A 13,668-nucleotide genomic window follows, 5' to 3' on the forward strand; every position below is an offset into this window, starting at 1 on the left:
CCCGCTCTCGCAAACACCTTGGAGCGCCCCTGGTACTGAATGAGACTAATGACCATTTAAATTCTTACACCCTCCTTATTATGCTTTTAATAGTTCAAAACGTTCCCCTTTCGGCTTGGAAAAAAAAAATCTCCATTCTTGGTCTGTGTACAGCTTTTCTTCCTGAGGTCTAAGCAAAATTTCTTCTGGTTCTTTTTTTTTTTTCAGCCTGATGGGGATTTATATGTATGCTTACATGCTTAGTTTATGTTAATGACAGATTTCACTCATTAAAAACCTCTAAATACATTATTTAGACACAACTTGATTTGTTTTTCCCCACTTAAAACAAATTGATTCACTTGATTCTCCCTTTAATTCAGAAAAGTAAGAACTAAATTATAAATGTGTACAATATAAAATGTTTTCTTTCAGCCAGTAGGCATTTCACAGGGTGTGCACTGGTTCTAAAAGAAAACAAAGAAGCAAAAAGTACTTGAGAAACTTAGTGTTAATGTAATAGGTTGCAAAACCAACAGTGAAAGAGTCAGGAAATTAAAAACTGTGGCTTCTCGACCAACAATCCACATTCAGCATAGGCACAATGTTCACACCGCCCTTTCCTAAGAGCTCATACTTGCAGATTAGCGATTGACACAGAGAGTAAGGTATGTGCTCTATAAAATATCTGCAGGTACAGAATTCTCCTCTTTTATTTTTTTTTTAAATGAAGAACAATTAAAACTCTGGAATAAATAAATAAATAAAGCGATTTGTAAATAGTATCTATTTTCTAAACAGGATGTATGAAACAAACCCAGTTATCTGCCAGACACCCAATCTATCAAACCTTGAAAATAATTTAGAATTTTCAAGCTCCTGGTTTCAAGTAACATATTTAAATGGGGGTGGTGGGGGGAGATACAAATTAGTTACTTATTAAAAAATTTAAAAAAAAAAACCAATGGGAAGACAGCCAAGACAACCAATAAAATCTGTGTTCCATAGAGAAAATGGGAAAAAAAAAAAACAAAACAAAACCAAAAAAACCCAAACAAAAAAACCCAACAAGGCAAGAATGTGAAAGAAAGGTGGAAAATGGATTTGGGACCTAATAGGAAAGCAACTAATTCTTGCCACTCATTCCTTACAAGAAAGTAACACATCCAACCTCATTCATTAGAGCACTGCTTTGGCATGTGAAGATTGTTTATTGAAGATGTTGAATGATAACTACCAACAAAAATATTTAATTTCCTATAAGTCGCAGACTCAGTCTTAGCCCCTTTTAACTGCCAAAATGTTTAGACAGTCTCTAAACAGTCGTTGAATATTTTCACTTCTGCATGTACTTGTTTCCATCCAACTAGCCAACTTCTCATCTTTGTGAATACTTTACTGTCTGTGAAAAGTGCTGCTTAGGCAACACGTTGAAGGTTGAATATGTTGAAGGTTTTCCCTTTATTGGTTACCCTGAGGCACCAGGACTTTTCTGGGCGCTCTGCAGACCACAGTTTGGTTACTGAGTGCCCAGTGGAGCAGGTGCCTCTTGCACAGCTGGGAAAAAAAGCTTCCCATCAGGAGGAAAATAAAGGTTTTCATTTTCCCTTTTAGTTCAGCTCTTCTTTTTCATGTCAGTCGTGCCACCAGGTTATGCGTACTGAAGAAGTTGAGGGATCCAGTCCAGTACATGCTGAAAACTTGAAGACCAACATGGGCCGCTCCAGCCAAAAACTGGTAGGTGCTATGTCCCACCATTGCCTTCAACTACACAAGCCGTATTTCTGTCTGCTAGAACCCCTCTCCCTTCAACCACAAGAAACACACCATTCAAATAAACGCAGCATTAACGTATTTGCCAGCCAGAGGGTATTGGGCACTAAATAATGAAGGTATGTTAATGCTGTTTTTAAATTTATTCCCAGCAAGCTCATCTGCCTGAAGCTTACTGCTCACAAGATTTGTTTGACAGTAAAATCATCTCATGGAATCACAGAATCGTTTAGGTTGGAAAAGACCTTTAAGATCATTAAGTGCAACTGTTAACTTAGCACTGCCAAGTCCACCACTAAACCATCTCCCTCAGCACCACATCTCCCCGTCTTTCAAACACCTCCAGGGATGGTGACTCAACCATTTCCCTGGGCAGCCTGTTCCAATGCTTGACAACCTTTTTGGTGAAGAAATTTTTCCTAATATCCAATCTAAACCTCCCTGGTGTAACTTGAGGCTGTTTCCTCTCATCCTCCTCTTGTTACTCGGGAGAAGAGACTGACCCCCACCTCACTACAACCTCTTTTCAGGTAGTTGCGGAGAGCGATAAGGTCTCCCCTCAGCCTCCTTTTCTCCAGGCTGAACAACCCCAGTTCCCTCAGCCACTCTTCGTAAGACTTGTGTTCCAGACTCCTCATGAGCTTTGTTGCCCCTCTCTGGACACGCTCCAGCACCTCAATGTCTGTCTTGTAGTGAGGGGCCCAAAACTGAACACAGTACTCAAGATGGGGCCTCACCAGTGCTGAGTACAGGGGGACGATCACTGTGCTTGTCCTGCTGTATTTCGGATACAAATCTGCACCATTAAGTCGGAGAACACAGACAAGGGCTGCTCCGTCTGAAACAGCAGGGATGTTTTATGCCACAACATAGGCTCTGTTTGGCCACAGTCACACTAAATTTTGCCTGTAAAGGCCATCTCTTGTATTAGGTGATGTTTACTGTAGGCTGCATCTGGTATATGAAGACTGCAGTTTGCGTTTTCCTTCTCCTTTCCTTTTTTTCCCTCCTTCCTTCCTTTCTTCCTTCCTCTTTTCTTCCTGCCTCTCCTTTTTCCCTCTCTTTTTTCCTCTCCCTTTCTCCTCTCCTTTTTTTTCTTGCCTTTTTTTTCTCTTTCCTTTTCCCTTTCCCTTTCCTTTTCTTTTTCCCTTTCCTTTTCTTTTTCCCTTTCCTTTTCTTTTTCCCTTTCCTTTTCTTTTTCCCTTTCCTTTTCTTTTTCCCTTTCCTTTTCTTTTTCCCTTTCCTTTTCTTTTTCCCTTTCCTTTTCTTTTTCCCTTTCCTTTTCTTTTTCCCTTTCCTTTTCTTTTTCCCTTTCCTTTTCTTTTTCCCTTTCCTTTTCTTTTTCCCTTTCCTTTTCTTTTTCCCTTTCCTTTTCTTTTTCCCTTTCCTTTTCTTTTTCCCTTTCCTTTTCTTTTTCCCTTTCCTTTTCTTTTTCCCTTTCCTTTTCTTTTTCCCTTTCCTTTTCTTTTTCCCTTTCCTTTTCTTTTTCCCTTTCCTTTTCTTTTTCCCTTTCCTTTTCTTTTTCCCTTTCCTTTTCTTTTTCCCTTTCCTTTTCTTTTTCCCTTTCCTTTTCTTTTTCCCTTTCCTTTTCTTTTTCCCTTTCCTTTTCTTTTTCCCTTTCCTTTTCTTTTTCCCTTTCCTTTTCTTTTTCCCTTTCCTTTTCTTTTTCCCTTTCCTTTTCTTTTTCCCTTTCCTTTTCTTTTTCCCTTTCCTTTTCTTTTTCCCTTTCCTTTTCTTTTTCCCTTTCCTTTTCTTTTTCCCTTTCCTTTTCTTTTTCCCTTTCCTTTTCTTTTTCCCTTTCCTTTTCTTTTTCCCTTTCCTTTTCTTTTTCCCTTTCCTTTTCTTTTTCCCTTTCCTTTTCTTTTTCCCTTTCCTTTTCTTTTTCCCTTTCGGCGGGAGGGCCTCCCCTCCGGCCAAGCGTGGCGTTCGCATCCCCTCTCCGCTGCTGAAGGTCCCTCGTCCTTTAATTACACTAATTTATGAAATTGAACGCGGGAGTGTGACCGAAGCCCGGCGGGGATCCCTCAGGCCGCGTCTCTTCCTGGGCCCTCAGACGCAGCGCTGAGCGCACCTGAAGTCATAGAAACCTGCAGGATTTTGGGTTTGTTTGGTTGGTTTTTTCCCCTTTATGGCACATATTTGCTTCTTTGTTTCTGCTGTGATCTGAGATAACGGCATCAGGCAGATGTTTTCCTGCAGACACTTTTTGGTACACTTTTAGGCGAGATGGTGTAATTCAGCCTCGCCATCAAAGGTGGTACACGCATTCTGTTTAGTCTAAGATTGTTCTTTTTTTGAAGTTCGCATCGATTTCTGACTCAGGGAGTACTTACAAGGTATAAACCCTCAGCTCAGAGGCCAGCGGGGTCTCTCCCTGCAGTTGTCCAAAGTATGATGGATCGGGGGTTCCGGCGCTGCTGGCAGCAGTGTTAAATTCTGGGACCTCCTGTGGGGACCTGCTGACCCTGACCACCTTCTCACACAGCAAACTGTTTTCAAGGCCTGGCTCAGACTTGGTTGCAACACAATAATTATACCCTTCATTTCTCTGCAGCTTCTTAACCTCGTGTGAGGAGAGCACGTGTTATCCAGTAACATTAATGAGAATTAAATTTCAGGCAGCTGTGCAGGTACAGCTAATAAACATACTACTGATGTCAGCAAACCGGGGAGAGTGGATGGTGTCTAGCAGGGTGAGGTTTGAGGAGACTGAAGACGACGGATTTTTGAGAAAGATAATAGTAAGCATTACCTTTTAACTGGAGAGCTGGGGAAGACAGAAAGCCTAGCCTCCAGGTGATGGGGATCACCTTGAATCGTAATTGCCTGTCGGCATCCAGGCTGACCCTCGTCACGCTGCTGAGGATTACAAGTGAGTAATGATAACATGGACAGAAAATCCATGAGCCTGGGCCAATGTTCACGTGGGACAGTGTGACTCATAGGAGCTATTGGTAGTGTTTGTTCTAAACTATGCAAATCTGAGGTCTGATAACAGAGCAGAGTTATGTGTGGTGCCTTCCACATTCATGCTGATAACAGTAGTTCAGAGACAAGAAACGCGGAGACCTGTGATGCAGAGAATTTGCTTTGCAGTATCAGTTGCTCTTCGATTTGACCATGGTTATGAGCATGCTGACTTTAGGTGAACCAGTGAGTTCTGCTTATATTCTAGTACAGAATGCAATTTCAAGCATAAAATAGCAGCACAGAGATATGTGTCTGCCTGCAAATTTTGAGGGGGAAAGGCGATAAAAACTCCTGGAACTCTTGCTGGTAATTTATCCTCCGTTAATTTGAGATTAGCATCCTACTTCTATGTAAAAACAATTAAAAAATAAAAAAAGAAGTAACAAGGCAAACCTCTAAATAACTGTCAAGGATTGAAAAACTACACTGAATGCCCTAAGAAAGTCCGTGTTGCGTGATTGATTCTATTAAGCATCTTCAGTAGTCTCCCAGAATAAGAGATGTGTTTTCGTCAGTGGCCTGGCACCATCAGCACCAGGCATTTGGATTTGTTTTTCTTACCAGCAGCTCAGCTGTCTTTGACTCCGAGGTTTTTTTGAGACATGAAGTTGTATTTCTCTAGCGTTTAGTATCATGTCTTAAGATAAAGATTTTGGGAAAATGACAGGATAACCCAAATTACTGGTCAGGAATGGAAATAGTCATTTTGCCCAGTTACACCATTTGTAGATAGACCTAGTAGTAAGGGGGGAAGAATGTTTTCTTGTTTTCAAGTGGGAAGGTGTTACCTTCTGTGCAGTACTTTTAAGCATGCAATTGCAGGATTTTCTGAAGATATCGGTATAAAGAATTCCGAGTTCTTCGCTGCCGTTTGCAGGCTTAGTGTTCTATATGTGCTCAATATAAAGAAAAATCACTTAATTAGAAATCAGGAATAACACACAGTTTCCAGACAAACCCACCCAATCTATGGATGCCCTGAAAACAGGCAGAGCCATCAGACGGGGGTTTCTTGTTCATGTGGCAGCTAGGGGCTTGCTAGTGCTACCTGAGGAATGTTTAATCCCAGCAGTATGCCTCCTGTCATCCATCACTCCGGAAAAGAGAAATGCCAGCGCTGATCTGCGGTTCCAGCAGGAGTTGGTAGTTACCTTCTTCCCCCTTGCTGGTTTGGAGCGTTGGAGGCTGGTGGTCCCTCACAGGGTCAGAGTGGCTGGGTGCTGGATAGCCTGACCATCCAGGTCTTGCATGGTGCAGGTGAGAAAGAGGGGACTGGGTGCGCCTGACACTCACCTGGCACAGAGGTCCTGGCTGGGAAGGTTGAGCCAGGGTAGTAGAAGTTGTGAAAAATCGCCGATTGCTGTGAAATGCCTTACAGAGTAGTCTACTTGGAGTAGTCCAGTGCAGATGTGCCGGGTGGCCTCTCTGGAGAACTTGACACAGAATACTCCAGCACCCCACTGATGCAAATTGGAAAAAATCCTACCGAAGGGAGAAGTTTCTGCTGTGATGCTGTGTGTATGGGACAAAAACTAGACTTGCAGATCTATTTAATGTTTGTATCTGAGAAGAAAAACATCTAGAGGGCATGCTGTGGCAGGTATTTTTAATCATTGTCATCTGGGTTTTCATTTTAATAATGACATCGTGATCTGACTAACTCAGGGACAACAATAAACAGCCTTTTTATTGTTACAAGATTTCTCTCGGTAGGCGGCTAACCTGAGCAATTGCTTTACAGCAAAGACAGAAACAGAAATTTAATGCAAACGCTGTGGTGTGTTTAAAGAGTAAATGCTTAATTTCACCACAAGGGAAACCTTTGTGCTATAATAATTTTCATAGCTTCCTCTTGCATAACCAGCAAAATGAATAATACTAGAGCTGGAGGGCCCAATTCTCTCCTAATTAATAGTGGTGTTTTGCAGGTATGAGTCCATTGACTTCAATAAATAGACATAAATGAAAGAGCTGAATATATATGGCGTCTTGGGGCAGAGTAACAGCAGACAAAGTAGATCTGCATATTAAAAATAGCCACATATAATGATTTTTGTTAATATTGTGAAGCGTCCAGTAGAATAATTTCTTACTCTAAACCTATCGAAGGCTCCTGCTGCAGCCTGCGAAGGAGATCCTCCCCTCTCTTTGCAGGATGTGGGGCTGTTTCAGATTCTGGCTGGTAGAACTGGGAGTATTTCAAGGGAGTACTTTGTGATGAACAATATGTTTGACTGATGACATCAACAACTGAAGTGTGGTGGAACAGGGGTACCACCGACAGCAGTGTAGGCTTTCTCTGTGTGGCAGTAAAGTTTAGGGCTGCCACCATCCACAATTGTCCCAGCAGAATGGTGTTTAGTGAATTGTACGTAGCAATGGTTGTCTCTAAACAGAAGTATCAGTTAATCATAAAATTAACACCATGCAAAGTAGCCTTGCTGAATGGAGACGCTGACAGTGTAACATCCGTGTCGGAGCTGGTTGCTGAGGCCCTTTTTGTAGTCAGTGGAGAGAAGTAAGGGTTCAGTTCCTCTCATCCTAAAGCGGGTGTCTGACAAGGTGAACTGATTTGTGATCCAGATGTGCCTGTTAGTTAGGAGTGTTGGGGATGGTGCGTGTGATGTCCAGGTGGAGCTCACTATGATACCTGTCTGAAGTTAGGTGAGGCGAAGCCTGCTGTACAAGCTTCTCGCATCCAAGCGAAGGTGAAAATTCCCATTTGGCTTATGGCCTTCACCATTGTAACATAAATTATGCGTAACTCACCTCAGTAACTTCCAGAAGGTTTTTTTTTTATTCTTTTTTTATCTAGAAATTGTGTCTGGCAGGGTTGGTTGCATCTGTTTGTTGTTTTTTTTTTAAGGCTGACCTTTTGTTCCAAAGCATTTACAAAACTTACTGTCACGGATTTAGAAGAGATTCTGCTTGACATGCATTTTGTGTGACTGAGTTATCCATTACCAGGTGAACAAATACCAGTTCAGTGACGTTTGTGGTAGGAGACAATAAACTCTCATGAGTTTCTTGCCATAACAGAAGTTTTGGATGTGTTTTTCTATTACCGCTAGTGTTACAAGGAGTCTATTAGAAGCAAGTTTAGATTTCTTAATTCAATGGTAAAATAGATGCCTAGAAGCCCTTTGAATCTGGCAAGCTTCACGTAGGACTTTAAACTTAGTGATGAATCTTCCCTGAGAGACAATTGACAGTCAGAGAGTAAAGGCTTAAATGTTTTTTCCTGTCCCTTGTTTTGCCATTTTGAAGAAAAATACAAGTTCATATACAACGTCCAGGTAGTTACAACCTCTATGGTAAGGTTAGAAGAAGAAGAGCCCTAGCTTAGGTTAAACACTAAGCATGTGAACGATATTTAAATTATTTGGTAAGCCACTTAACTAAGGTGAGAAAATTGTGTACAGAACCAGTGCATGAGCTGCTGGCTGGCTGGATGTAATGAATGTATGAAGTACCTTATGGATAAACTATGTAATGAACTATTTAGGTGGGTGTATTACGTGTATCCAGTTGTCAGAATTTCCCCTGCCCTGCTCTGGTAAGCCAGAAGAGTTTTCTGGTGGCCTTAAACTTCAGAAGCAAATAGTGGTTCTCACGGTCTTGTCTTAAGCAGTTACCTACAGAGTACCTACTTATATTTAGTACACAGAGAAGAGCCTCCCTATCCCCAAAGGAGCTGCGGAGTTGGTTCTGGGAAGAGTGGTCTGTTCTTGACTTCCCTATACACTGAAAGACAGGTGGAAGAAATTGATTCAACCACTTATGTTGCTTGTATGATTTCTCGTGGTGTTCATAAATTCAAGTGGATGTGAGTGCCACGCTTTGTGCTGGACAATTCAGCGTTGTCCTGATGTCGGGAATTTTCTGATCTTGCATAGCTTATCGCGCCCTACAAGTTTTCTGGTGTGCAGCCACCTGTTCACCAGTCTTAGGTAAACTGGTTAATGGGTATGTGTGAGGGTACTCAATTCTGTCTGCATCATGCTGACTTTCGATATGGATAGTATTAGCAGTTGAGGGATTCAGATAACTTCAAACGCAGAAGGGCAAGTATCAACAGCCTCTGAGTTGCCTAAGCAATTAGGCAACGGTTTTGTGACTTTCACTCCAGCATCTTAATTGTCCTAATTCCATCTAAACTGTATTTTGGTTGCTTAAGTGTGTTTGTGGATCTCGCCCATTACCATCAGGTAATCCACTGCCCTGAACAGAGAACTATCCTGAAACCGGTACAGATGTAGGAAAAGTTTACAGCATGTTAAAATGGTCATTTTTATTTATTTATTTATTTTTAACCCAGATACTCTAAAGTTTCAATGTAGTGGAAACCTTTGTTGTGTTCCAGTACTTGTCTTTTGTTTCAAGGGGATTAGAATAAGTATCTAATTATCAAATGTTAAAATCCCTAAAACGTGCCACATCTTTGCAGTTGTACCTAATAAAACTTTCTCCAATAAATCTCAGAAGGAGATTGCAGTCAGTCTTGTGGTGTAAGTATTTTTACAGTTAGGAGGAAAATTGAGTTACTTGAATAATACTTTAGAATTAAGGTGGAGATATGCATATATTGTCATATGTCTATTTGTGTACATATATATATGTATATAAAAGGAAAGATACACAATCTGGATATAAAAGAGGTTTAAGTCCGTATGCACAAAACTGGCTGTGGCTTGGATTGCATTGCAAGTGAAAGTTGATAATTACTGGGTTCTGATGGTACTACTGTGTGCAAATAAGAGGAAGTGGAAATCAGCATTCTGATTTTCTATACTCAATCAAATGAAAGAAAAACAAAAAGAGAACCAAGGGTCCTGTACAACCTAGTTCTAAGTTGTAGCAAAGGAAAAAAAATTAAAAAACCTTCTGACAACTCCAGTAGGTCCTAGTGAGTCAAAATACTGAAACCAATGAGGTTTTTCCTGTGCAGAGATAACTGAGGAGACTTTGGTCCTGGCAGGGCACCAATATTTTGCCCTGTGAGCTTAAGAAAAAAAAAATACCAGAAAAAGATACTGGATAAATATGCACTATTTGAAATGGTTAAACACTCTACTAAAAATATATGTAATGATTTATTGTTGCAGGGGGAGGCCAAGTATGTTTCTGAATAAGAAAAACATCAGACCAGAACTTTTTTCTAATTTAAGATTCGGATGCATCATCTTTCTGCAGTATAGTATGCCACTAGCTTTAAATAAAAGAGTGTATCTGTACAGAGCAGTCCAGCTGTGAAAGGAGAAAGGAACTCTTGCAGAACTCTGTGGCTGTAGCTAAAGTCTTGTTTACAAGAGGTGAATTCTGTGTTCTCTTTTCCATAGCAGCCACAGTAGGAATTAAGGTATGTGTACTTTAAAGCTTTAGCTTTTGAACGCGGTTGGTAGCAGCTCCTGCTTTTGATTTGTGGAACTCATCTCGAGGTGTCTTTTTCAAGAGAGTATTTGTGTGATACGTATTGAACTGACTGCAGAAACAAAAGATGGACAAGGTGATGAATCAAATTGAAGCCCTGCTAAACTAAGGGATTTTTTAATAAATGGGTCTACATACACCCTCTGCACCCCAAAAAATTGTAAGCAACAGATAATGAATGTTCCTAGAGGCTTAGGCAGGAGGGAGGGGAAAATGATCTTAATATGGTCTTTCTGCTATCCTGGCTCCTTCAGTAACAAACTGCTCTTCGTGGTGCTTTAGGAACTCCACAAAGGTGTTCTCTCTCCGACGATTTCACTAACGAAGCCAAAATGTGGAGGGCGGTGGCTAACCTCCTCCCAAGGGCCAAAGTCCGCGGGGGCAGGGCGTGCTGCCTGCCGCCGGCACAGAAGGGCAGGAGCCTGCTCGCTGGGACCACTCGGCATCGCTGGCGGGACGCTGCTCCGGGGGTCCGTGCCGCCCAGCCGCTCAGCATGAACCTGGGGATACAGAAGGTGGAAGCTTTGGACGCGGGTCATTTCGTCCGCGTGGAGTGGGAGGACGGGAGCGAGAGCCGCTACCCCTGCGTCTGGCTGAGGGACAACTGCCAGTGTCCCCACTGCTTCCTGCGCTCGGCCAAGGCGCGCAGGCTGGTCCTCGAGGACCTGGATGTGAACATCGTGGTGAAGGAAGTCGCTCTGGCAGATAGAAAAAAGGTATTTGAAGCAAACCTTCGTTTGCCCTCTCATGAAACTTGTCTAACAATGCTTGTTAATCTGTAAATTAGAGACGTTCCCAGGTTATACTTTAATCACAGTTTGTTTATCCCTAAACCCTACCCTGTATTTGCAAAGCTTTTAGATATAATTGCAAGTTGGGGAACTCAGATCTTCCCGCCTTTATATGAAACTTCACTTTATAGATGTTATGCAGAGAGGACAGAAAGCCAGGCTTTGGATTTTGGAATATAATTGTGCTCTTTAAAATTCTGCTGTATGCTGCTTCATCACCAGACGCTCAAAAGAAAATATAGGCATTCCCCACAGTTTCAGTTATGCTTTCATAAATACCTTTTTTGTCTCTTTATTCTGTAAGTAAATGTCTTGAAAATCAGAAAAACAAATGGCAAAGTGATGATAACCTTAATCCACAACGAAAATATCGGTTTATTAGCTATTTTCCAACGTGCAAAAGACTTCATCTTAGAGCAAGTGCTCAAACCAAAGTTGAGCCTGATATTCAGAGTTGGCCTAGTGTCTGTGTCTATATCTGTATCTACCTAGTCTACGTTAACGCTTGTTCGTGAAAAAGGGGATGCTATTGGGTAAAGAGAGGTCAGGAACTGCCTTCCCTATAAATTTTAATCTTTCCTGCCGTTTGAAACCTAATAGATCATTTAGATTTTATAGGTTTTATTAAAAACAGTACACGTCTCCTTTGATATGCAAATTCACTTCCTTCGTTTTAGAGTTAAAGAGGTTTTAAACATGTTGAAGATGCAGTAGCCAACCCTTTAGCAGCTGGGGCAGCCGGGCTGCGGGGCGAGTTTGCAGAGGCTGAGTCACGCGGGAGCATGGCTCGGGGTCTGTATTGAGGAATTCTGAGCTCCCAAGTTGATTGATTGTTACCCAAATTTATGCTGTGTAAATTCATGCTTTGAATAGGCAAATGTATTACTATAGTAGAGGGATTATCTACTTCTGCTTCTACTGAGAAACTGATGAAGGCATGGCACTAATCCTAAACTGATACTGGTGTTTTACCATCACGTGAGAAAGCTGAATTATGTGAAATGGGAATTGATACCTACTCAACAGCCCTGAGAATTCAGCTGAGGCTGTGTGCTGCACTGAGCTCTTTTGGTTCACGACAAGCAAAGCCATATACTTTCTCTCCGTGTTTTTTTCAGGAATAAAAAAAAAAAAAACCACCACCTTTTTAAAATTTGTTTGAAGGAGGGAAGACTTTTTCAAAACTAGGAGAAGGATTTCTTTTTTTTTGCCTGTATTTCTTCTCCTTTTTCTTTTTTAACAAGCTGTCTATGTTTTGGAAGATATTTTTGCTCTCTTCTGAGTTGTGGTGAAGCGCTCTCCCCAGCGGTATGTGCCAGCTTCTGTGATTCTCCTCTTTCTGCTAAGCACAGCTCCCACAGTGAAAGCCGCCCACGCAAAACAGCAAATTAGGTCATGGGTTCCTGTGAAAATGACCATATATAAAAGGTATCAGAATTTGGATGATGCTTAGGTTGGGTTTTCATTACTTGGTTGCCATTATGCTCCAGGGAAGGCTTAACGGGGATATTGATCTGAATATTACAATTTCTGTACTTTCTAAGGATTTTTTTGGTTGTTTGGGGTGATGTTTTTTGTTCTAAAATTATCTTTCATTTTATATTGGAAGATCTCTATTACATGGCCTGATGAACACGCAAGCGAATATGAAGCTGAGTGGTTGAAAAAACGATGCTTCTCTGAAGAAGCCAGAGCAGAAATGCGAGAAGATTTATTTTTACCAGGTAGGAATTAAAACCACATCTGTCATGCTTGTTTCAATGCGAGGGGTCTGGCACCGACAGTTGCGGCTAGAGATGCCTGCATGAGGACCAGGTCAACCCAGCTGGAGCACCAGTAACCACTCTTCCCTGCACAACAGGAACCCGTGGTTACTTGTTCCCTCTTCTAACCTCTGGACCTGAGAGGGGTTCAGCTGGGAGGGCTGTGTTTGCTTTCCTAAAAGCTTTTTCTTCAGAAAGGGTTAGTAGGTCTCAAAAGTGAGCCTTGTGGACCAGCAGTGGTCTGTGCGACAATGGAAGTGTGTGCGTGTGCTGTTTAAATTATTTACATTTTTATTTTTAGAAGACTATTTTGAATTGCGAGGGAGTTATGACTGAAAAAATTTAAAAAAATCCCTTTCCATGGCCTTCTGTTAAAAGGTTACTGTGTTGGCATAGCAGCATCTAGTGCTGAAGTTCAGGTTGTGTTTGCTCTGTGTCCCGCACTTATTGCAGTAGCTGACTGTCTTTTGGTCAGTGAAGCGTTTTGTGCAACCGGCAGTGTAACATTTACCCAGTACAAATCACTCACCCTTTTGAGTGAGTAATTATAAGCCCACTAGGTTTGTCCCGATGCACATCATCGTTCCTTTGGCAGCCTTTCAGATTGTGAGCGTGAAAAGTGTGAAAACTTGTAAGATTTCTGCTGTTGCTCTTGACAGCGTTCCTGTGAGATCTGCTGTTGCAAAAAGTTGTGGATCTGTGTTCTGAGTTAAGATTGTATCCGTTAAAACAGGATATTACTTTAGAAAAAAGAACCTAGAGGCAGGCTGATGGTGTGAAGCTCGGATCCAGGTATCAGTTTCCTCAGAGCTCAGCAAAAGGCAAATCCATTATTGGTTTATGCCCCTTTTTGGGGGAGTGTTTTTTATTCTGACAAAGAGAAGAAAGTTTGGTTGGTTGGGTTTTTTTCCCATGAAAGATGAGGAATGGGAAAATAGTGGCCTTAGGTATCTCCTGCATCT

At 41.6% G+C, this 13,668-nt stretch overlaps 1 protein-coding gene across 1 annotated transcript; it reads left to right on the plus strand.

Annotated features, from left to right (window-relative positions):
* Window positions 1-10,646: 10,646 nt before the first annotated feature.
* On the plus strand, window positions 10,647-12,667 carry LOC104287587 (gamma-butyrobetaine dioxygenase-like; the record flags this gene model as incomplete). Its single annotated transcript, XM_009886309.1, has 2 exons — window positions 10,647-10,868; window positions 12,553-12,667. Coding segments are annotated over exons 1-2 (337 nt in total), but the record flags the coding sequence as incomplete, so codon positions are not given.
* Between the last annotated feature and the right edge of the window lie 1,001 nt (window positions 12,668-13,668).

The sequence above is a fragment of the Charadrius vociferus genome, unplaced genomic scaffold (genome assembly GCF_000708025.1).
Source record: "Charadrius vociferus isolate BGI_N301 unplaced genomic scaffold, ASM70802v2 scaffold115, whole genome shotgun sequence".
In the NCBI taxonomy this organism is placed as follows: Eukaryota; Metazoa; Chordata; class Aves; order Charadriiformes; family Charadriidae; genus Charadrius; species Charadrius vociferus.